Raw genomic sequence first — 22,811 nt, 5'->3', positions numbered from 1 at the left:
ATATCCTTTTGTATATAATATTATTAAATAAACCATGGAAAAATCTTTCTAAAATTTAATAGTAAATTAATTTGTACTGTAACAACAATAAATTTTAACCCTCTATCATAATTTATAAGCATTAAAGATCACGCCAGTCTCAGTCTCTCAGTCTCAATCTTAGTCGCTTTAATTTGTAGTACAATAATATTTTCTTTATTACTATTTAAACAAATTTAACACCTTAAATATGAAGTACTGGAAAATTCGGCTACCTAATCTAGACAAACTGAAACTTCTGCAAACACTAAGCTTCTGCAAACTATTATTAAATCGTTTAAGTTTGTTAAATATTATACTACGAATTAGGGAGGCGCCTTTTGTTTGTTCAGCACGTTCCATTGTAGACTCTAGGCAAATGAAACTAATGCATCAGATAATGATGTCAAAGACCCACGTGAAATGCCCAATCTCGCTAGATAATTGTGGGAAATGCGTGTGGTAACAACAGCTGTTCAGCACTTATCGAGGTGGTCATAGAGACCTCTGGTCAATTGACATGGTTATTAGGAATTTCTAGTCAGTAGCAGTCTAGAGCTAAAGAGAAGTACAACATGCGATTAAAACAAAGCATAGAGGAATATCTGAAGAATTCGACGCTGCATGGCGCTCGCTTTATAGTGGACAAAGATGCCAACTGGCTGGAACGCATCTTTTGGGGCATCTGTTTGGTTGCCTCGTGGTATGCCTCCTGGCTGCTTATCAAGGCATCATTGGGTAAGTTTGATAGCAACTTAAAGTGTACTTACTCCCATAAAATATTCTATTTTATAGCTGCCTTTGAGAACAACGCCATTAGCTTTGTGGTGGAGAGTTCGTATCGCGATTGGGACACCAATTTTCCGGCCATCATTGTGTGTGAATCGAAGAACATGGATCGCATACAAGAAGTCGCTGAACAGTAGCTAATTTTTATTTATCAAGGTTTATGCAATAATAATTGATATGCTTTTCTTAAGATTGTGGGGCGCTGATCATGACTTTACTTTGGAAGAAGTGCTCAGTGAAATTGCATTCTTTCGCGGTGAATCCTATCACACGGTGCATGAGTGTGGCGGTGAGGATTCGACTGCCACCTGTTTTTATTCGAATTTTTCATACTATGCTCAGTTGGTGAGAAGCAGCTGTGTTGACTCGATTCGCAGCTGCGAGTGGAATAATAAACCCTTCGAGTGCTGCAAGTATTTTCAACGCATGGAAACTGAGTTGGGCATTTGCTACGCCATTAACTCAATGCAGGCAGGGTAAGTTCATTTAAGGAAAAACTGAATGCAAAGTAATATTTCAGTTTAACTGCTTGTCAAAGAGATAGAAATGAAAGTCATACAATTTAGCCTCATATTTGATAGTTGCTCAGTTTAAGTTTTAATTTAAATTGACCAGTAAATTTTAAATGCTATCCTGACTAGAAAATTATCCAGTAAATTTTTAAATTGATTTAGGAAATGCTTGACTAGACTATCCATATTGAAAAGCTTAAGATAATTGTTATATAATTTAGCTTTTCCCATTGCCTGATTCAAAATAAAACAGATAAAGCTGCGAATTTGACAATTTGAAAATAGCAGAGTAAGGGGGAAAGATGCAAAAATTTGGGGGGCACTGAATAAATCTTTTATTTTTGTGTTTGTTTAATTTTCCATTTAGATTCACTCAATTTTGATAGAAAATAACTTAATTGATTTTATACATTTTTTTCATTATTAAGACATTTCCAACACTATTTATTATTCTTTATAATCTAGCAAAAACAATGGCCCCAAGCTGAACATGTATTCCAATCGTTATACAGGACCAGGCTCTCTCAAAATGGAGCTGCTCACAGAGGCAACCGTATGTATTGCCACGTACAAAGAAAACATTTGTAAATAAGTTTATTTATTAACCATTTATTTTCTGTTGGCTATTCTTTCAAACAATTCCCCATAAGGTTTTCATACTGGGAACCGAAGAAGTGCCCACTCTGGTAACACCTAAAACGGATTTTCTAGTCGTTGGACCTTATATCTCCTTTGTGTAAGTACAGCTATATACTACAAACTATATAATACAAAATTAATCTTTCGAAACAGTCGCTATGTATCGAAGCGAGACATTGAGAATGATGAGGCGATTCGTGAGACGAGTGTACATCAGAGAAATTGTCGTTTTCCCGACGAAAACATTCTCGATGTGCATCGCTACTATAGCTATAGTGCGTGCACGGTGCAGTGTCGTAAGGATCGGCAAATTGAACTCTGCAATTGCTCCAGTCACTTGTCACCCAATTCGCCCGATTGGCAGCTGTGCAACATGGATGGCTTGGAGTGCCTAAATCGCAACTATGAGGATCTGTCGGTGATTATTGCGAAATGGTCGCGACGTCGTGGACGGAAAGGACTCGTATGTGATTGTTTGCCGTCGTGCACAGAGGTGGATATCACCACAGTACACGATAGCAAGGATAATATCTATGGGCATCAGAGTCCAGTGTCTAGGATTGAAGTGGGACTTCTTGAGTTGCCCACAGAGCGTTATAAGCGCAATCTTGTGAGAGGCAAACTGGATTTAGTGGGTGAGTTGAATACTTAAGAGCGTGAAGAGTTCATTGTTATTGAGCGAGTCCACTTACAGTGTCAATTGGCGGCACAACAGGTCTGTTTGTGGGTGCCAGTCTGCTGAGCTTCGTGGAGATTATTTACTATGCCACAATACGTCCCTATACCACCTATGTGAATGAGAAGCGACGACAGCAGCGACTCAATTTGCTGCGAACCGTGCACTGAGAATGCATATTCTCTTTAGCGAGCGCATTACGTAATGTCGTGTATCCAGAAATACTCACGAAAGCGAACAATATCTTATCGCAACATACCCACAAAATACTCTTACATGCATATAAATTTTATATATATTCTGCACGATTTCACAAAATGCCGAATGCCTCTCAGAGGGCCTCGGTAAATGAGTAAACAATAAAATGAAAATCGTTCTCGACCGATTCAGTTTAATCGCGTTGCGCAGCGCTAGCAGTCCGGTGGAAAATTGTCGTGAGAAAAGCATCTAAAGTCAACAGTGCGTATACGTAACACGACGTATGTTCAATATGCTCTTAACATCGACTGAGTGATTAGAAATCTTAAGAAACATGTGTAATTCATCCAAACTTGAGTTGGCTGATGATTATCTGCGCATTGTTGATTACGATTGGGAAAGGGATATAAGTGCGATTGGTTATCTGGGCGACTATTATGCGTTGACCCTACGCTATTGCATTGTAAGTTGAATCAAACACATTGTGTTGACATGATAATTGTCGCAATGACTTTCGCTTGAACTTGTCGCAAATAAATATTTTAATACGTATTCGCTAATATAAGTGAAGGTAAGTATGTTTGTAAGTAAGTAAGTATGTTTCTTTTTAGAGATCTCTTTAAGCGATTTATCAGGGTTTGTTTAAGAGCTACTTAAAGTTGGTTGTTAATCTTCACATCACAACTTTATATCTTAATGTGTAGTATAAACATCTGCTCAAATATTTGTCACACGAGAATCTATTTGTTCTTTATGTTTATATTTAAACCGAATCAAAATATGAATACGGTATCTATCTAAGTAACGTTTATGCATTGTGGTTGTGGCCTCCATTCAACTACTATTTAAATAACTTATTGTATCTTTTACAAGTAATTTCACAATTATTTCCAAGAATTGGTACAATCTTTTGATTAAAAATATACATTTAAAACCATTATAAAAATATACTTCTTATAAATAGCTTTACGTAAATAACGTTTCAATACTGTAGTTGTGGTCTCGATTAAATAACTGATTATATTCCTTACAAGTAAAAATTGTTACAATTCTAAGAATTTTTCGATGAAAAATATACATTACTAATATAAACATTTATAAGAATATACTTCTTATCAATATGCCACTATTCATGTAAAATTAATACATGTATAATATTATTTTAATCTGAATATGTCAACATATTAAGGTGTAAATAGACTTCCATTCGCCACACTTAATTACAAAAACAATATCTGGCCAATTCCACAGAAAATTCAGCGAGACCGTAAATTTATTAAATTTATTTTAAACACGTATGGCTTAAGAACATTGTTTACTTAACGGTAACGTCATGCCAATAACGACAGCAAAGCAAAAGGCAGAAACAAACAAAATATAACAAATTTTCAAATTAAAAAAAAAATTGTTGGCTGTAAAATCAATCAATCAATATTTTTCGACCAATATTCAATTAAATTTTTTGAATTATAGTGCAGCTTTACAAAAAATAAAATACAACAAGCTTATTTAATAAAATTTAATTAAAACCAAGCAAAATTTAAAATATCCAAAGTTAAAATTGTGTTGCCTACTTTCAGGCTGACTCAGAAAATATATTGCAAATCGAACTGTTCGTGAAGGGCGTGCCCCAGCAAAGCGATGAGCTCGAAAAGGAGGCGATCTTTCGCAAAGAGGCGTGGCTGTATGAAAACATCTTGCCAAAAATGCAACAATATTGTGCGTACTCCATTTACTCAGCCACCAAATGAATTTCGTTTCTATTTAATTCCATTTTCTAGCCAAACTCAAGTGGAGCGCTGATTGCTTTTATTCACGCCCTGATCTCTGTGTCTTCGAGAATCTGAAACTAAATGGTTATCTCAACTCACCAAGCACTTTGCTAGAGGAGGAGCAACTACTTCAAGTGCTCCGAACATTGGCCGCTTTTCATGCTTCCAGTTTTATTTACGAACAGCATGAAGGTATCAATATTGGCGATGAGTTTGGTCACCGATTGCAAGAGATTACGGTGTCAGCTGATATAGCCTGGTTTACGACGGGTCTCTCGGCCATTATAGCTGTCATTAGAAGTCTGCCACATTATCAGACAGGTGAAAATCTTGATTTTATCAACTCGCAATTGGAGGAGATTTTGCAGCGAGTTTATCAACAGGTTTCACCCTCTACAAAGTATAGAAATGTGCTCTGCCATCGTGATTTATGGGCTGGCAACATATTTTTTCCCTTCAAACGTGAGGATGCTGTTGTTCTAGTGGATTTCCAAACTTCTCGCTATACACCACCAGCAATTGATTTATGTTTCAGTCTCTATTTGAATCTGACATATGAGCAGCGACTCCGCTTAGAAGGCAAATGCATTGATTTCTATTATGACTGGTTAAAACAGGACTTAGAAGAGTTTGGTTTGAAATCAGAGGAATTTATATCGAAAGCTGAACTGCTGGACTCCTATGAAGAGTTTCGTCTGTTTGCCGTTGTCTACAACGCTGTTGCTGCAACGGTAATCAAAGTGCCCAAAGAGTTCGTCACAAACGATTTTAAGTACGTCGATCGCAGTGAAATCATCTTGAAACATATGGAAGATAATGCTGAATTTAAAGAGGCAATGGAAATGTGCTGTGGGCAAGTCATGGAAGTCGCTATGCTTCAATTATAGAGCAAGAGCGTTAGCAAGAGATATTTTCACCTATTTATTGGACATTTAATAAAAGAACTGTGCAAGCGATAAGCATTTCATAAAGATAGTACTATTATTTAGCGAATATTGTATGCTCTTTATAACATAACGTATTTAATTTATATATGTATATATATTTATTTACTGCAAGAATTCCTAACCAAGTTTTGTACCCATTATAAATTAATAAAAATAATTTAAACCATATTTGTTGTACTCATTTCTAAACAGGATTCATATTTGAGGTTATGGCTTACAATAATTTTATTGTTGTTTGAAAAGCAAACTACAACTCATTAAAAATATAGACTTTCACTTCTTACCAGCCTACAGTTTCTATCTGCATAATATACTATTTAATACGAATAGTTAAAGAAAAGCTTTTGTATAAAAAAGGATATAATTAAAATTTATAAATGTGAATTTCAAAGCTTTTTATATAGTTAAATTATTTAAAAATAATGATAATTATACAAGAAGGTATTTATTGAAAAGATGCTTAATTATAAAAAGAGAACGTTTAATACGCGTAGGAAGAGACTAAAATATTGTATTAAATGTACATAATTTTGTGTGATTGTAAATAGCTAATAAAGTTGTATTTGTTAGGGTATCAGCTAAAACTAGTTTTGCAGCGTGGAAAACAAACGTGTAAACAGTTGACAGCCGGCTGTCGAACTACGCAGTGGCATTAAGTATACGCACGGTAAATAACAAATTTATCGCCATGGCTAAAGCGGACTACAATCCAGCATTAACGCGTGCAAATAGCTTGGAAATGTTCAAATTTGAGGAATGCGAAAAGATCTTAATGTCTGTGCTGCAAGATGAAAAGCAACAGGGAAAACTAAAAGAATTTGAAATATTGCCAGCCATTGAACATGTTGGTTTCCTAGGCGAATACTATCATCTAATACTCAGTTATCAATTGGATCAGGAGACGGAAGAACGCACAAAACGCTTGTTTGTCAAGTCGGTTTATCAAAATTTAGACAAGTTGTCTTACGAGGAAAAGAAGTCCATACATAAAAAGGAAGCGATGCTCTATGAAACGCTGCTCAATGAATTAAAGTTATTCTGTAAGTCGTGAAGTTTCTTTATGATTGGAGTTGCATTTTATTATTTTTAATTTGCTATTTTAGCTAAACATTTTTGGTGTGCCAAGTGCTATTATACTCGCGATGATCTGTTTGTTATGCAGAATATTGAGGACTTGGGCTACGCCTCATTGCCATCGAGCACACGTTTCCTCAGCGAACAGCAGCTGCGACCTCTGCTCAAGGCCCTGGCAACGTTGCACGCGAGCAGCGTGGCGTATGAGCAACGTCATCGCTGCACAATTGGCGTTCAGTTTAGGAATTGGCTGCAGGAGAAGTCTATGGATCCCGACATTGACTGGTGGACCACAGGCATAAAGGTAATTTGAATTTGTTCACTCAATTCTTAAGTTATTTTTTGCCTCTTTTCAAAGGCCATTTTGTCAGCGACTGCAACGCATCCTTTGGTTCGTGACGATGAAGCTGCTCAAGCTTTTATTGCCAATGTTCTGCCGCGTTGTCTAGACAATATATACTTTATGATCAATCCATCGGCTGTGCATCGCAATGTGTTTTTACATCGCGATGCCTGGAGTGGCAACGTTTTCTATCACAAGCAACAGCCTGAAGATGTTTGTTGCGCCCTGGTGGACTTTCAACTGTGTCGCTATGCGCCACCAGCTATTGACTTCCTAATGGCCAGCTATTTGAATGTGGAGCCCAAAGATCGCAAGCAGATGCAGCAGCGCAATCTCAATTATTACCACGATCAACTGTTGGCAGAGTTAAACGATATGGGAATTGATGCGACCAAGGAAAAACTTACACGGAAAGACTTTGAGCAATCTTTGAAGGATCTGGCGATGTTTGGTGCCACCTACAATTGCATTACAGCCACATTGCTACGTTTGCCAGAGAACTATCTGAAGAAACTGAAAGACGAACAACCAGATGAATTTCATCGTTATTGTAACGTGAATCGCACTGATAGTCTGTTGAATTTAATGCTTGAGCACGAGGATTACAAATCTTATTTATTCGATTGTATTGAGGATTTATTAAAGTTGACATACTTTAAACAAGCCAAATGATGTTCTCTTATCTTCAGTTTGTGCTTTGTTTACACCCCCAAAATTCGTTTACCTAGTAACACATTTGCTTTATCAACGAAGTCGTGCGCACTCTCTTCAAAAAGATTATCTTATCAGCGAAAACCTCAACGGGAATTAATTTGTAGTTGAGATTGCTGAATATGCTTTCTTGAAAATAAAAGTAATTGATAAACATTCATACACTCACAAAAATAATGTGATTGCAGAAAGAAAAATAAATAAACAATACAAAATATTTATTTAACAATTTATTACACACTTACTAAGTCAAAATAATGGCATTAACAAAAATTTACAATTGTTACCATTTGTAAAATGAAATTGTAACATTAAATTAATTCTTACTTTATTAATGAAACAGTCAAGAGAAATGAAAACTATTGTACATATTTTTTTACTTTAAAAAAGACTGTAAATAGTTTATGGCTTAAAAAAAAATGCTGTAAATATTTTTTTTTAATATTTTTACGAAATGTTTCCCCTTTTTTTGTTTATAATTTAAAAATAAATAATAATATTATACATTATTCTGTTTAACAATTCTACATTTGTTATTAGAACAAAAAGTTAATAAGTTCTTTAGTAATAATTTCATAATTAATTTCAATAGTTTTGGTTGTTTCTTTGTTTTTTTTTTGTTTTATAATTTCATTTAGAGAATGCATTTACTACAAACCAATTAAAATATTTTTGAAATGTATGGAATTTATTGTATGGAGCTTTCAAACAGCTGACGACTGTTTATTGTGAAATAAATCATTTGTTAATTTTTTGTAGAGTGAAACAGCTTTGATTCCCGCTTAGGAAGGGTAATCTTGTGTAATCGTGGTATAATCAGCAGGCAACTGATAATGCCTAGCATCTGGCCAGCTGCTTTTCTCTCTGATTAGTCGACAACCAACATTAGACAAAACCGGCAGCATCCATGGAACAATTACTCAGCACAGAGGAATGTCGATTAATAGCACAACGCACACTTCAATTAAAAGAAGACGATGACAATTTATTGCTATTGGATTGGCAACTAAATCCAGGTGACAAGGATTTGATGGGCTACATGGGTGAATACTACAAACTGCATTTGCAAGTGCAACATCAAAAGTTGAAGATCCAACAAGAGTTGCATTACTTTGTCAAGAGTTTGCCATACAATAATCCACCACAAAGAGCCGAATGCGAGCGCAAAGGAGTTTTTCGCAAGGAAACAACTATCTACAAGGATATATTACCTAATGTGCAGCGTTATGGTGAGTTTGGCATATCAAGTAGAGTCTTAAAATTAAATCAATTTAATGTATTTTACCAGCAAGTCGAAAACTATATCCAAAGTGCTACTACAGTCGAGATGATGTGATGGTGTTGGAGGATCTCACGCAGAATTTTAGACACCTCAATCCCACAGAGAGTTATACTTTGGATCATTACAAGCTAGTTTTGGAGCATTTGGCAGCACTGCATGCAGCCAGCATTGCCTGGGAAGAACGGGAAAAGTTCAACATAGGTGAACGCTTTCAAAATGTGCTCTTCGAACTATTTCTGAGCATCGAGAATGAATGGTGCCAAACGGGCTTAAAGGTAGGCTTAAATATGGATCATTAGAGTGAAGGGCTTAGTTTATTCGTAGAATGTTATTATACTTTTAGTTGAAGATTAGTTCTGCTTTTAGATCAAATAGTTTTCTGAAGTTTTAAGGGAAGCGAACACATTTTTAAAATTAAAAGAATTAAAAGAATTTTAGAATTCAACTTTTTATAAAGCAACCCAAAAATACAATGCATGACAAAGAATACTTAATTTTTCAATCTAGAACAGAACATTCACGAAGCAAGATTTTAATCTTAAAATAAAAAGATTTAATCTTGGAATTGAAAAATTAATTCAATCTAAATTTTTTCTCTCTGTGTAGTTTATCAAGATTACACTGTTTTAGAAATATATATTTCATTTATATTTATTTATTATTAGCCAATAATTAATTGTGTACTTAAACTCCTACTAGGGCATCGTTTTTCTGGCTTCTCGTCATCCAAAATATCAAACACCGGCTGCTCAAAAGTTCATCAAGGAGCAACTCTTCCAACTGCTGAGTCAAAGTCAGGAATTAGTTAAAGCCTCGAGCAGCATAAGAAATGTGCTCTGCCATCGCGACACTTGGGATCGAAATATATTCTTTGGTTTCGCCCAGCCCACAGATAGCTTGCCACAATCGTGCTGCATAGTCGACTTTCAGTTGGCCGAATATTGTTCTCCGCTTCTCGATGTGCTCTTTCTGCTCTACATTGTGCCCACGGCAAGTCAACGACGAGAGATCTACGATGTCTGTTTAGAGCACTACTTCAAGTGTCTCCAAGCAGAATTTCAACGACTTGGACTCTCAGCTGATACAATTAGTAGAGATAGCTTTTTGGCCGAGTGTCAACGAACTCGTCTGGTCGCCTTGACCATGTGGGCTTTAACGGAACCGCAGACGAAAGTCTCGGCAGATATCACGAATCGCATGCGCGCTGAGGAACCGGATAAATTCGACTATTATCTGAACTCTGATCGTAGCGATTTTTATTTGCGAGTGATAAAACTACAGCCCGGCTACGAAGAGAAGATAATGCTGCCCATTGAGGAATTAGTTGATTACGTCATGGAAAAAGCATATAATATACAATAGATTAAACAAGTAAGAAAGCTATAGTCGAGTGTGTTCGACTGTGAGATACCCCAATACCCATTTTGAATAAAAGCAAAATATTGCGGTATTATTTTCAAAATAAATAAATCAAATTTTCAAAAATGCTGTAAAAATACTGCAAATATACCAAATGGTATATTTGGTATATCTATATAGTACCACATTCAAAATATACCATATACGGCACAATATACCAGATTGTCATCCAAAGCAACTAAGATCCCTAGTAGGCGTTTTTGCTCATACAAAAGTATTTCTTTAACAACTTCGACAATTTTTGTCTGATCGCTACCAAATTTCCAGGAATCACAAGTAATATAGTTATTATTGTATATACCAAAATTTTTGTTGTTTTGCGGGGGGCGGAAGTGGGCGTGGCAAAAATTTGAAACAAACTTGATCAGCGCGCAAACATAACAAATGCTGGCGAAAAAAAATTATACAATAGCTCTATCTCTTATAGTCTCTGAGATCCAGTGCTTCATACGGTTTGACGGACAGGCGGACATGACTAGATCGTCTTGGCTGTTGACGCAGATAAAGAATATATATACTTTATAGGGTCGGAGATGCCTCCTTCTACCTGTTACATACATTTCCTGCCGGCACATAGTTATAATACCCTTCTACCCTATGGGTAGCGGGTATAAAAACGAAATCAAGTTTGCTTTATCGTTTTTTGTTTGTTTACTTATCAGTTGTGTTTATTCGTGTGTAGAATTCTAATACGAGTTTCAGTTTATTGCGAACACTTGCCAAACGATGGCAGCCACTCAGCTAATCAGTCACGACGAGTCTTTGCACATTCTACGACGACAAAATGGCAAGGAACTGCCCATTGTTGAGATACAATTGCAGCAACTCAAGCAGAACGCGGGCTTCCTGGGAGAGTATTATGTGCTGCGCATAGTGAGCGCAACAGGATCGCCAGCTACCACGAAAGTGCATCAGTTTTTTGTGAAGACACTCCCGCAAAAGAATCTGGAATTTCGCAAGGAATTGGAGCTCTATGGTGTGCTTAAAAAAGAGAGTGCTATCTACAAGAAAATACTGCCCAAACTGCGTGAATATGGTGAGTTTGAAAATCTAAAGTGTCGATTTAAATGTCTACAAATAATTTCTTATCTCAGCTAAGCGCCAATTTAGCTGCGATTGTTTTCTGGCCCGTGATGATCTGCTGGTGTTGGAGGATCTTACGCTCAGCTCTAAGCAACTGCAACAACAAGAGGTCATTACTATTCAGCACTATCGCGTTATTTTGCAACAGCTGGCCACACTGCATGCGGCAAGCATTGCTTGGGAGCGAGCAGAGCAAACTTGTCTTGTAGAACAGTTTCCCAATGAACTCGAAGAGTTTCTGCTAAGCAGCGAAAACAAATGGTACTTAACCGGACTTAAGGTGAGATTTAATTATATAAATAATTAAAGAAACATGTAAGAAAGCGTCAGTCGAGTGTTCTTGACTGTGAGATACGTGCTACCCATTTTGAATATGAGCATAACAGTACGGTATTATTCTTAAAATATAACAAATTTTTATATCGTAGAAATACTAAAATGTTCCTAAGGTTATAGTACTAATTATTAACTTACTAATTTTATTGATTTCACTACGATCAGATGTTAATATTCATCATACTTAATTATAATTACTAGTAAAATGCTTTCTCTCTATCTTTGAGCACAAAACTGATTCATCATAGTCGTTTGCCAGAATCATTTGGAAAATATCGAACAATCGATTAATTGTTTATATATTTTTAATTTAATTTTTATTTTATTTCAAATCAAAGATTGTCATTATATTAGTAAAATTCATAATATAAATATATATATATATATATATTCTTGATTAGTTTTGGTATGCCAATGTATTCACCACACTCACATAACACTTTTGTTATTTGTTGGCTGTTAAACTTAATCTAAATAGCCGCTATTTAGTTCCAGTTGGGAATTCTACCAGTTAGCAAAGTAATTACATTTTTAAATGTGTTAGGTCCCTTCTGGCTTAAAGTACTTTGAAATATATTTATTTATGTATATTATTTTATTATTTTGGCAATAATTCTCTATAAATTTAAATAATATTTCTTCACTTTACTTTAGGCCATTGTCTACCTTGCTCTTCAGCATAAATCCTTCCAGGACATCACTTCGCAGCAGTTTATTAAGAACAATGTTTACCAGCTGCTGCTGCAAGCTGCTGATCAACTAACCAAACCTTCGAAGAAGCTGCGCAATGTGTTCTCTCATCGCGATCTCTCGAGGAGCAACATTTTCCTCAACTCCCATCAGGGTTGTCTCTTTATAGACTTTGGTCTATGCAGCTACAGCACACCGGCAATCGATATACACTTTATGCTGTACATTAATTCGAGCATTGAGGAACGTCGTTTAATGTACAATGAAATAATGGAATATTATTTTGATGAACTACAAGCTAGGTTCAAATTGATGGACATTCCCTCGGAAGAGGTAACCAGAGAGGACTTTGAGCTGGACTGCAAACGTGGCCATTTGGTGGGTCTTATTGTGAGTGCACTTTGTCTGCCGGTGTTCAAAATTCCTGCAGATCTTTGCACGAAATTGAAATTCGAGAATAGCTCAAAGTTTGATTACTGGATGAATGTGGATCGTAGTGAACTTTTGGAGCTGGCCATGGCTCAGGATGCGGCCTACAAGACCGAAGTAATGTCCATCATAGCTGAACTTGTAGAGTATCTAATGCAGAATGCAAAATTGATTAAAGACTTGATTGTTTAATAATAAACACAGTTGCATAATTCTGAATAATTCGATTTATTTTCTAGAAATGAAGGCATAGTAATACTAGCTTTAAGCTGAGAGTGTTTTCTTCTTTTAATTATAATATAATTGATTTTTGAAAAGCCTAGCTAACATTTAAAAAGGCGTCCTTCAATCAGTCCAGCAATCCTCGTCGGCATCCTCCTCATCGTAATCGCGCACATTGAAATCCTCATGAAACAGATCTTCGCCCTCCTCCTCGGAGGACTCTGATTGTCATCTGATTCCGCTCACACGTTGTGGCAAACTAATCACTCCCTTTGGCGGTCGTGGCATCCTTATGCTTGTGGATGATGCCGCTGCTGTCATGCCACCTGCTGAACTCGATGTTTTACCCGACACACTGGGTATCAGCTGGGCATTAAGAATGGTTGTGTGCTCGAAGCAATTGCAGCAGTATTTATCACAGCGCATCAGCAGCACAAGTCCAGCCAGCAGCCAGACAAGCACTCCCGGCCACGAGTGCAGTGCACAGGCCGAGAAGAAGATCACGCTCAGCAGTAGACTCATGCCACAGAGCACTGGACTCACATTGATCACGCTGCCCGTGTACTGCGGTATAATGCCCATCATCATGGCCACAATGAACACACCAATGGCCCCGGTGAAGGCAGCTGGAGCCCAGTGCAACATCAGACCTGCCACACACAGCGCAATGCCCAGGCCAATGACGATGATCGAGAAGATCGTCACGCGCCACGAACTCACTGTTGGCACACGCACACTGCGCTCCAAAGGTCCTGCCGTGGTGACCTGAGAAAGCATATGATAGAGATTAGAGTTTGCTGTAATTTAATGCATTTTAAACTTGCCTTTATCTTCTGACGATACTCATCCACAATGGCGTCTATGTCTGTGGAGGTATCCGAGTCGCTTTTGTCGAACTTATCCGGGTACTCAAAGTCAGATGGCTGCGGAAAGGATTAGAATAAAGAAAGGATGTTATTATATATGATAAAATAGGCATGACTATTAAATACTAGAAGTCAAATTCACATAATAACTTATAATCTACTTGAAAAATTGTTATGTATTGGAAATAGATATAAATTTCAAGAGTGGTGGAGAAATTCTTGAATACTTTAACAATTTTCTGCATAACGCTTTAACTATTGAAACTCTAAAGAACCTCATAATCATTTAAAAAAGATAGTTGATTTTCGAATTTAAAAATTTGTATATTTCAAAGGACTTTTCGATTTAATATATATATTTTTTTCATGTAAAACTGTGTGCGAAAAAATGCTTCTGAACATTTTTACCTACACCCCTACACCTACTAAGTACACTATTAGTTGTTCTGAATATTTTAAATATTTTCGATCTCTCCTTAAAAATTTAAGTTACTAAGAACTTTGAGCCTTTTTAATGCCTTACGTCCCCCTTTTATCCCACTCATCAATGGTTCGCCATCACAGAGCTTTTTACAAAGCGTTATATTGTATAAACTGCTGTCGAAATATCTAATATCGTATTTGAATGACTTCGAAGAATTCAATTCAATTTCGAAGTTTACAAAGCATAATTTTACTCGGATTTTAAAGTTTCAAGTTATCAATTTTGGAACTTTAAATCAACTAAAAGTCACAAAAGGGAAATTCGCATATAGAAAAAGTATAATATTAGAGGTTCCTCTGATAATATTCGAAATGTCGGTAGAAACCTAAGTTATTGTATCATATAAAGCAGATTTTCTCATTATTTCTCACTCACCGATGGTTCACCATCAGAGAGTATGATGAACTCGACATCTCGGTCCGCACGCTTTTAACTAAGCGATATATTGCATAAAAGTGTTGTCTAAATATCTAATATCCTACTTGAATGGCTTCAAAGAATTTGATTTAATTTCAAAATTTGCGAAGCTTAATTTACTTACTTCTTAAAAGTTATCAAATTTATTTTGGAACTTGAAATCAACTATAAGTCACAAAAGGGAAATTCTCATATATAAATAATATAAAAGCATTTTCTGATAATATTCCAATTGTCGGTAGAAACCTAAATTATTGTATCATATTAAGCAGATTTCCTTATTATTTCTCACTCACCGGTGGCTCGCCATCAGAGAGTATGGTGGACTCGACATCTCGGTCCGCACGCTGCGGACAAGGTGAAGTTGGTTCACCCAGCAGCAGCCATTCCTTCTCCAACTCCGGCTTATTACGCTGCTTATTCTTGGGTTTCTTCAAGCCACCTTGCTTTGACAACCCAATATTCCACAGGCTGCGCTTGAGACGACTCGAACTGGATGTTTGGCCACTGCTGCTGCTGCTGCTGTTGCTCTTGGCAATTGGCGCCGTGGAAAGGCGACTGTATGACAGCGAAGATTCACTGCTATTGGGTTGCATGAACTTTGGACGATAAGGCGTATAGAGCAAGTAGAAGGCACGCAGAAAAATCGAGCAAATGTGACTGGCAGCCAGCGTATAGCTGAGATGCTGTAAAGGACAGGCAAAGGCCAGCATGGCACAAAGGCTTCCGGCTATAAAGACAGCCAGCACAGGATTTCCGCTATCTGAGCTCTCGTAGCTGATCTGTTTGGAGAGAATGCGCCACTCGGAGGTCGCCAGACGCACCACAATGCCATACAGCTCAGGAAAGATCTCTAGAAACGCTGCCGAGCTAGTCATCAATATCATGCAGGCTGAAGCTGGCACCAGTTTGTGAAATCCGCTGTCATCTAGTATATTAAACAGCGGCACAGCGACGTATTCCTCTCGAGGTCTGTAGAAGAAATTTGTTGATTAATGTTGTTTATTTATTTCACTTGAGTACTCACTTGTAGTGCACCACTGTGGACAGACAAATGGCAGTTAGAAGCAGCGAGATGCTCACCAGAGCTAAAACCATGACAGCTGTAAGGCGGCCACTGCGATTCTGTGGAGGCCAGACACAAGGAAAGGCATAAGAGAGCAGCGCGGTAGCCAGAAATAACTGAAAAGGTAAGAGTTTAATTCAAAAATAATTTATTAATTTATTGGATTGATTCTAAAAGAATATAAGCAAGTAAGAAAGTTAAAATCAATAAAATTAGATTCTGCAAATATATCACCGAAATACTAAACATATACCAACGGATATATTTCGTATATCAATATGGTACTACATGTTAAATATACCAAAGAGTACAAATATACCAGGTTGTCAGCCAAAGCAACTAAGATCCGATTGTAGTAGGTGTTTTTTTTCATACAAAATTAGGCGTGGACAAAATTTGAACAAAATCTTGATCTGCGTGCAAACATTACAAATGCTGTCGAGTAAATATTATTGCTAAATTTCTTATAGTCTCTAAGATCCAGGGTTCCATACGGATAAACAGACGGACATGGCTATATCGTCTCGAATATATATGTATATACTTTATAGATTCGAAGATGAATCCTTCCGTCTTTTTACATAAATTTCTTGCAAGCATAAAGTTATAATACCTTTTTTCCCCATGGGTAGAGGGTATAAAAAATGTAATCCAGAAAAATGGAATATTCATATGTTTATATACATATATATAATAAAAATCTCGATTTTATAAATAAGCTTGATTGTTGTCTTAAGCTCAAAATGAAATTATAACTTACTTCAATTTTGATTGACAACTCATTAAGTTTTCAATAAGAAATTTATGAACGAATAAGAAATTTTAAATTTGGTTTCCTTTGAAGTGCCAATCAAACAAAAAACTTTCTAGACAAACAGACAGTTCAACTTAACGTTTTCTACTGCTCTCTCTATGCAAAATATTAATATTAAATCGACCCAAAAGGGTATGCCAATAAATATTTCATGCATTTCCCTACGCTTCACTAACAATAAAAAAGAAAACTTAGGTTTCACCCGCAAGTGTGTCGAGCACATTCTTAGAAAGAAACTCAAGCTGTCCAACGCAATTCCCTGGCACATCTAGTCAAATGGCAGGATCTAAGTCGAATGGAAAGTTTAGCTTTACGTGTCATAATCAAAAGCTCATATCCTGTGGCTCACAATTGTCGCCAGTCACGAAAGCCTTTAGGCCACAAATGCGACCAAAAATCGATACACAAACAACAAACCAAACGGAGGGAGAAAGTGAGAAAGAAATGGCCCGGAGTGCACTGACCTAATAACACGCCCATTTGACAGACTATAGTATCTAAGAATGAATTTAGCAAAAGCGAATGCAGAGACTTACACTGCTAATGCCATTCGGTTGAAAGTAGTTCTCCGACCAGGCAGCAAAATCCCCTCGCCACCAGCCAACGGCGCTGAGAATTGCATTCAAGCCAAACATGCCAAGTGTCATGATGAAACTGAAGGCCTTCGAGTGCTGTAGAGAGAGGAAAAGGGAAAGTGTAATAAAAGTGGTTAAAGTACATTAAGCACATGATGGCAAGTGCTGCAGATGGAAAGGAAAGTGAGCTGACCTCGAGACCCAGCATAAACATGCCAGTGACGAGAAAGACAACAGCAACGCCAAGCACATCCGGCCAGGGTTCGTTTGCAGGCGAATTGCGGCCTAAAAGTATGCAACATGAATTGTTAATGCTGACATGCTGATAGCACAGTGCTGGAAAATCTATTGGTCACACATACCTAGTATGAGAATGCGCGCCAAGCCGCCCGTCATGGCATCCAGGCAAGCACTCAATGTGCGAGCTAATGCGGCACAAGCACACATGGCGGCCAAAGCATCCATCCAGGTGGCCAGAAACAGGCAGCCAAAATCGAATTTATTCGTGGCCCGCACATAGGGCATCTGTAGGCTGCGCAAACTCGATTTACAGCGCGCTGTAAAGCAGGAATATTAATGTGAGTCATTGGCAAAGTAAGCTGCTGTATTTACTCCGACTACTAACCTGCCATGGCGCCGTAGATGGTGGCAAGGAGTGTGGCAAAGATTAAGCCAGGCGCGGCGGCTTCATTATACACAATTAGGTAGGCAATTACAGTGGTGCCCAGTGCCAAGCGAGCGCCGCTGCCGCTGCACAGTGCGTCGAGCAGGCTGGAAAATAAAGTGACACATTAATGAAATTGTCGAAATACAATTAAATTTTAATCAAACGGCCGTTGATGCGTTGAAATGCTTGTGGCTTTATCACCTACACGTTGACGTGGACATTGCTGCGGTTAACAGGACACACACAATCACACACACACACTCGTAGAGTGCGGGAGACCGCAAAAGGGATAAAGGCAGACACACATTTTGGCGCCAACATGTCGAGTCGTCGTCTATTTGTGGGCGGAAACTGAAACTGTGTCTTGTTTGCTCATGACTCATTTAACATTTAATGGCTCTGTTGTTCGCATGCTGTGTGAGTGTCCTTCGCTGTGTCCTGTTTCGTAATGACATTTTGGGCCAATCTGCTGTTAACTGTAATTGTATGCACAATTCGTGCATATTTTATAAACAAGATTATCACTGGCAATCATGAATAGCCAAAGTAATTGCATCAAGTCAACTAGGCTACTTGTTATCCTCTTTGCAGCTAATCGACTCAAACAGTTGTCCCCCTTTTTGAATTAACTGAGTTTCTCATGCTGTTCTTTTGACATCATTTCGCCTTCTTACATTTCTATGATGCAAATTTAATTCATTAGGTGCTTTGCTTTTCATTTGAATTTGCCGCACTAAATAGTTGGGACTTGAGCTATTTATAGTTGCAGCTGACAGAGAGTTGCGCACAAAATGAATAATGTGCAAATAAAACACACTCACTTGCTGATGGCACTCTGAAATGTCAGTCATGGCTGTCTGACTGTTTAACGGATTGTCTGTGTGTGGGCTGTGTGAGTTGTTAGTTGAGTTGTTTAGCTTGCCAAAGTGCGTGACCAGCAAAGCAAAGCCCAAAAAACTATAAGCTAACATCAACTGCAGACTAAACACAATTTAATTACTCAATAACAGATATTAATGCGAAATTAAATGCTGAATTAAATAACGGAAATATAAATAATAGAAAATTAATTGAAATTAAAATGCGCAAAAAATAAACTAAAATAAATAAGAACTGACAGCAAATAAACTTAAAGTAAACTAAACTTTAAAAAAATCAACTAACGACGTATTATTTTAAACACGAAATTCCTTTGAGATGTCTAACTCAAGAATTCGCTTTGAAAACGCTGCAATTTTAGCACCTAAATATTTGTTCAAGCATTTAAGAACAAGCTGTCAAAGCTATATATTACGCATACGCACCGCAGTCAGCTGAAAGGGTAGCGCAGTCAAAAAAAACTCAAACAAAAGCAAATAAGTAAACACTCAGCGTAACCATAGACGCAAAAACACAAAAAAAAAAAACACATACAGCGCCAGTCAGTGTGACGCCGACATAAAACAAGCCTTTTGTAGAATGAGGAAAAGCAGGAAAATGCAGATGGGGAAAACGAGCGCAGCAGTCGCAGCAATCAAAAATCAATTTATTGATTAGACGACCAAATATATATACATATATAATATATATCAGCATGTGGATAAATCATAATATGAGCACGTACTTCATATGATTGTCTAAAGTGGCTTAGCATGGCCCTGAATGCATCGCAAGAGCGTAACTAGGGAATCAAACCGCCTCAGGGGGTTGGAAATTGTAGGCTTACCTGGCGCTAGACATCGCTGGACGTGTGTTAGTTTTTTTTTTTATTAGCTGGTATTGGCTTGTTGTTGTTTTGGGTGTTACGTTTGCTGGCTTCCTGCCAAGTGTTGAATTCGTTGTGTATTTTGCATTTGTAAATTTTCGATATCGTTATGATATTCTATTTTGCTTTTGATTTTTGTGTTTTGTGTTTTCTGTATTTATTTCACTGCGTTACTTGTGTGTCACTTGTGGCGTGGCATTGCCTTTAATTAGCCATTGTCGACGTGGCCGACGCACAATGGGCCAAAAACAGTCTTTCTGTTGCCAACTGTTTCGCTATTTGCCCCGCACTCAACACGTAATCGCGCACACAGAAATAAATAACACAATTTATCAAAATTCGAACGTTGCGTTCCCTCAAATTCGCTGCAATTGACTGAATGCTCACTTCAAGCTTTTCCCTTTTGGTCAGCCTCATGAAAAGCGAAAGCTTTTCTTTCTATAGTGAGAGAGAGAGAGAGAGAAGAAAGCAGAGAGAATCCTGCGCATTGGCGATTGTTTACGTTTATGTTTTCAGTTGGTTACACCGCGATGTTTGCTCTATGCCACATTGCTCTTTGCTTTTGACCATGAGCTGGGCGATGGCAGCAAAAGCGGGGAGGGGGAGAGACAGCCGTTACATTCTTACTTTAATGCCACTCGAGTGCCGTCAGCAAGTGTCATTTATTTGCTGATCTTAAAAGCGCAACTTGACAGAGTTTTTTTAAGATGGACTATAAATATGAATTTAATATTATTATCACTAAATATGAAATTAGTTTTTTCAATGAAGTTTAAAGCAAAATAAAAATATAAAATAAATACAAAATTGTCGTATACATATTAATATAATAAATATTAGAAATTTTGTATTTTACTTTTTATCAATTTAGTTAAAGTCATCAAAGAGCTTTAGGCATAAACAGCAAACTTATTAAATATAAATTTAAAATCAGAAAATTAAAGAAACTTAAATTAGTTTAAGAAATTACCAATTAAAATAACAGAAAATAGATCCAGGAATCAAAGAATTAAATTAATAAACATTTTATCTAACTAAAAAATGCATCCTTCTGGCATTTATTCATTTATTAGGTCTATCTTAAAACTACATGCTTATATATTATGTAGTTTTAAGATAGACCTTAACTTAATGCCAAGTCATGTTCTTAGTAATTCTATGTTGTCGATTCAATCAGATCAAGTCCAGATTAATTTCAAAATGTTTGCAGATGTGCATCTTCATTCTAAAATTAAAATAAATTAGAAACTTGTTCGTTAAGCTATTAATTCTTTTTCTGTTTTTTCTTTTGCGAATTGGATAGGTTAATAGAATTAGACAGGTTCCGGCTTAGTTGCTATTGGCCACAAAAATGCCGTTGAAACGGGAAACAATAGAAAGTAAAGATAACATATAGAAGCTAAAAATAAATAAGGTAAATAAATTGTAGTTAGAAAATAAATTATAAAAAACATCTATACTTAAGAAATTATCTATTTTAGACATACATAGTGACCATTGTGCACTTTAACTGAAAGTGTTTTTTGTGACATCATTGACTAAGAATATTTATGAGTCTACAATTGACACCTACGCGCTATGCTAAAATTCTAGTTAAGCAAATAATCAAATTGTGCTAATCGTAAAATGCACATCAAATATATAGAACTCTGCGAAGTTCTGTTTAATAGAATAAACTAGACTGGGCAGTTTTTAAACAAGTTCCAGACACGTTCCCAGACAACATAATCTCAAAATAAACTATTAAATTGATTTTGTGTCGTATCCATTTAATAAATTAAAAGTCCATCTCGCTAAAGTATCGGTTAGACTTGAGCCGTTGGAGTCTTTAGCTGTTATTTCGATGTAGATTTCGTTTTAGAGGCTGCCGTCATTTAGCACTCATCAAAGCAACGACTCCAGCAATCGACCTTCCAACCCACAAAAACGTTGAAAATCATTTTTATTTTCGGTACATTCGGTAGTTGTAGCTGTAAGATATGTGGGTAATATATTGTTTATAGCACACCGAACTCACCGCTAGTGTTTTGTAGTTTGTTTATTTACTATTTTTTTTTTTTTCCTAAGAGTGTTAATAGCAACACAGCCTCAGAGTTGTTGGTGCGGCCTTTTTACTTATGATTTGCTTACTAATTTAATTAAAAGCTCATTTAATGAGGTAGCTGTCTCAGCTGAGTTATGCTTAAGGTTATTCAAGCGCACTTTAAATGGGTCTTGATGCCATTTCCACTATTTTATAAATAAAAAAACTCGAGTTTTGCGCGGCATTTCTTCAACCTTTGGCCATGGCTCTATTTATTGCGCATACGAGATGTTGGCCAAAGTAAAAGTTTATGTTAATGTGTGATATAATTAAAAGTTAAAAATATAACATTTTAGAAGACATTTCTGTAGTAAGTTCAAGTCAAAGTCATTCCCCTTTCAGCAGCAATATTCTTTCATAACTTTACATATTTGCATATTTATCATACGCGTGTGATTTGCTTACACACCTCGATCGTAATCTTTGAAATATATTTTTCAACATTTACATACGCATTTGTCTCAAACTTGATTTGGAAAAGCTGTTCGTCTGTTGTTGTTTAATTTTATTATTATTATTCTCTTATTAACAGTTTTGTCAGTTTTGACTTTTGTCTTTTTAAGCTTCGAATAATCTGTTGAAGTTTGTTTTACAAATCAATGGGCGTCTAGCAGTAGTAATTGATTTGACCTTTGAGAAAAGCCATAATTAAAATTCAAAGTCAGTTCGTATCACGTGCTAAGATATAGTTCAAGAGCACAGATTTTATAGCATACTTGAAACCGGATAGAATCTTCAAGAGCTACTTCATTTTAAACATTCTGGCAACTCTATTAACGTCAATCTAAGATCTCATAACTTTAAAACGTATTTAAAACGTGTTCTGTTAATTGCTTATTAGTAAAAAATATATATTTTTTTTCAATAATTGTAAGATCCAAGTGAGTTTCAATTAACACTTTGAGACGTGTTTGAAATTCCAAGCAAGATTTTGAAACCAAAAACTGACCTTGAT

The 22,811-nt window shown here is 36.6% G+C and overlaps 6 protein-coding genes across 6 annotated transcripts; 5 read left to right on the top strand and 1 right to left on the bottom strand.

Annotated features, from left to right (window-relative positions):
* Positions 1 to 547: 547 nt before the first annotated feature.
* Positions 548 to 2,943, top strand: LOC133850469 (pickpocket protein 28). The gene is made up of 7 exons (XM_062286572.1): positions 548 to 756; positions 814 to 940; positions 999 to 1,283; positions 1,785 to 1,872; positions 1,970 to 2,055; positions 2,112 to 2,593; positions 2,653 to 2,943. The coding sequence occupies exons 1-7, from the start codon at positions 594 to 596 to the stop codon at positions 2,802 to 2,804; spliced, it is 1,383 nt and encodes a 460-aa protein (XP_062142556.1). The 5' UTR covers positions 548 to 593; the 3' UTR covers positions 2,805 to 2,943.
* A 96-nt stretch (positions 2,944 to 3,039) lies between these two features.
* On the top strand, positions 3,040 to 5,583 carry LOC133850470 (uncharacterized). The gene is made up of 3 exons (XM_062286573.1): positions 3,040 to 3,295; positions 4,413 to 4,551; positions 4,614 to 5,583. The coding sequence occupies exons 1-3, from the start codon at positions 3,167 to 3,169 to the stop codon at positions 5,489 to 5,491; spliced, it is 1,146 nt and encodes a 381-aa protein (XP_062142557.1). The 5' UTR covers positions 3,040 to 3,166; the 3' UTR covers positions 5,492 to 5,583.
* Positions 5,584 to 6,159: 576 nt separating this feature from the next.
* Positions 6,160 to 7,907, top strand: LOC133850578 (uncharacterized). The gene is made up of 3 exons (XM_062286703.1): positions 6,160 to 6,591; positions 6,655 to 6,929; positions 6,984 to 7,907. The coding sequence occupies exons 1-3, from the start codon at positions 6,240 to 6,242 to the stop codon at positions 7,638 to 7,640; spliced, it is 1,284 nt and encodes a 427-aa protein (XP_062142687.1). The 5' UTR covers positions 6,160 to 6,239; the 3' UTR covers positions 7,641 to 7,907.
* A 634-nt stretch (positions 7,908 to 8,541) lies between these two features.
* On the top strand, positions 8,542 to 10,394 carry LOC133850543 (uncharacterized). The gene is made up of 3 exons (XM_062286668.1): positions 8,542 to 8,908; positions 8,968 to 9,236; positions 9,661 to 10,394. The coding sequence occupies exons 1-3, from the start codon at positions 8,587 to 8,589 to the stop codon at positions 10,321 to 10,323; spliced, it is 1,254 nt and encodes a 417-aa protein (XP_062142652.1). The 5' UTR covers positions 8,542 to 8,586; the 3' UTR covers positions 10,324 to 10,394.
* A 627-nt stretch (positions 10,395 to 11,021) lies between these two features.
* LOC133843972 (uncharacterized) lies at positions 11,022 to 13,186 on the top strand. The gene is made up of 3 exons (XM_062277753.1): positions 11,022 to 11,416; positions 11,475 to 11,743; positions 12,454 to 13,186. The coding sequence occupies exons 1-3, from the start codon at positions 11,107 to 11,109 to the stop codon at positions 13,108 to 13,110; spliced, it is 1,236 nt and encodes a 411-aa protein (XP_062133737.1). The 5' UTR covers positions 11,022 to 11,106; the 3' UTR covers positions 13,111 to 13,186.
* Positions 13,131 to 20,149, bottom strand: LOC133843962 (uncharacterized). Its single transcript, XM_062277742.1, has 9 exons — positions 19,735 to 20,149; positions 17,988 to 18,133; positions 17,725 to 17,919; positions 17,556 to 17,647; positions 17,324 to 17,458; positions 15,935 to 16,089; positions 15,204 to 15,879; positions 13,965 to 14,063; positions 13,131 to 13,905 (listed from the first exon to the last, which is right to left on the bottom strand). The coding sequence occupies exons 1-9, from the start codon at positions 19,746 to 19,748 to the stop codon at positions 13,369 to 13,371; spliced, it is 2,049 nt and encodes a 682-aa protein (XP_062133726.1). The 5' UTR covers positions 19,749 to 20,149; the 3' UTR covers positions 13,131 to 13,368.
* Between the last annotated feature and the right edge of the window lie 2,662 nt (positions 20,150 to 22,811).

The sequence above is a fragment of the Drosophila sulfurigaster genome, chromosome 2L, assembly GCF_023558435.1.
Source record: "Drosophila sulfurigaster albostrigata strain 15112-1811.04 chromosome 2L, ASM2355843v2, whole genome shotgun sequence".
Taxonomy (NCBI): domain Eukaryota; kingdom Metazoa; phylum Arthropoda; class Insecta; order Diptera; family Drosophilidae; genus Drosophila; species Drosophila sulfurigaster.
The sequence above is the reverse complement of the archived record's forward strand: the minus strand, read 5'-3'. Positions and strand labels throughout refer to the sequence as shown.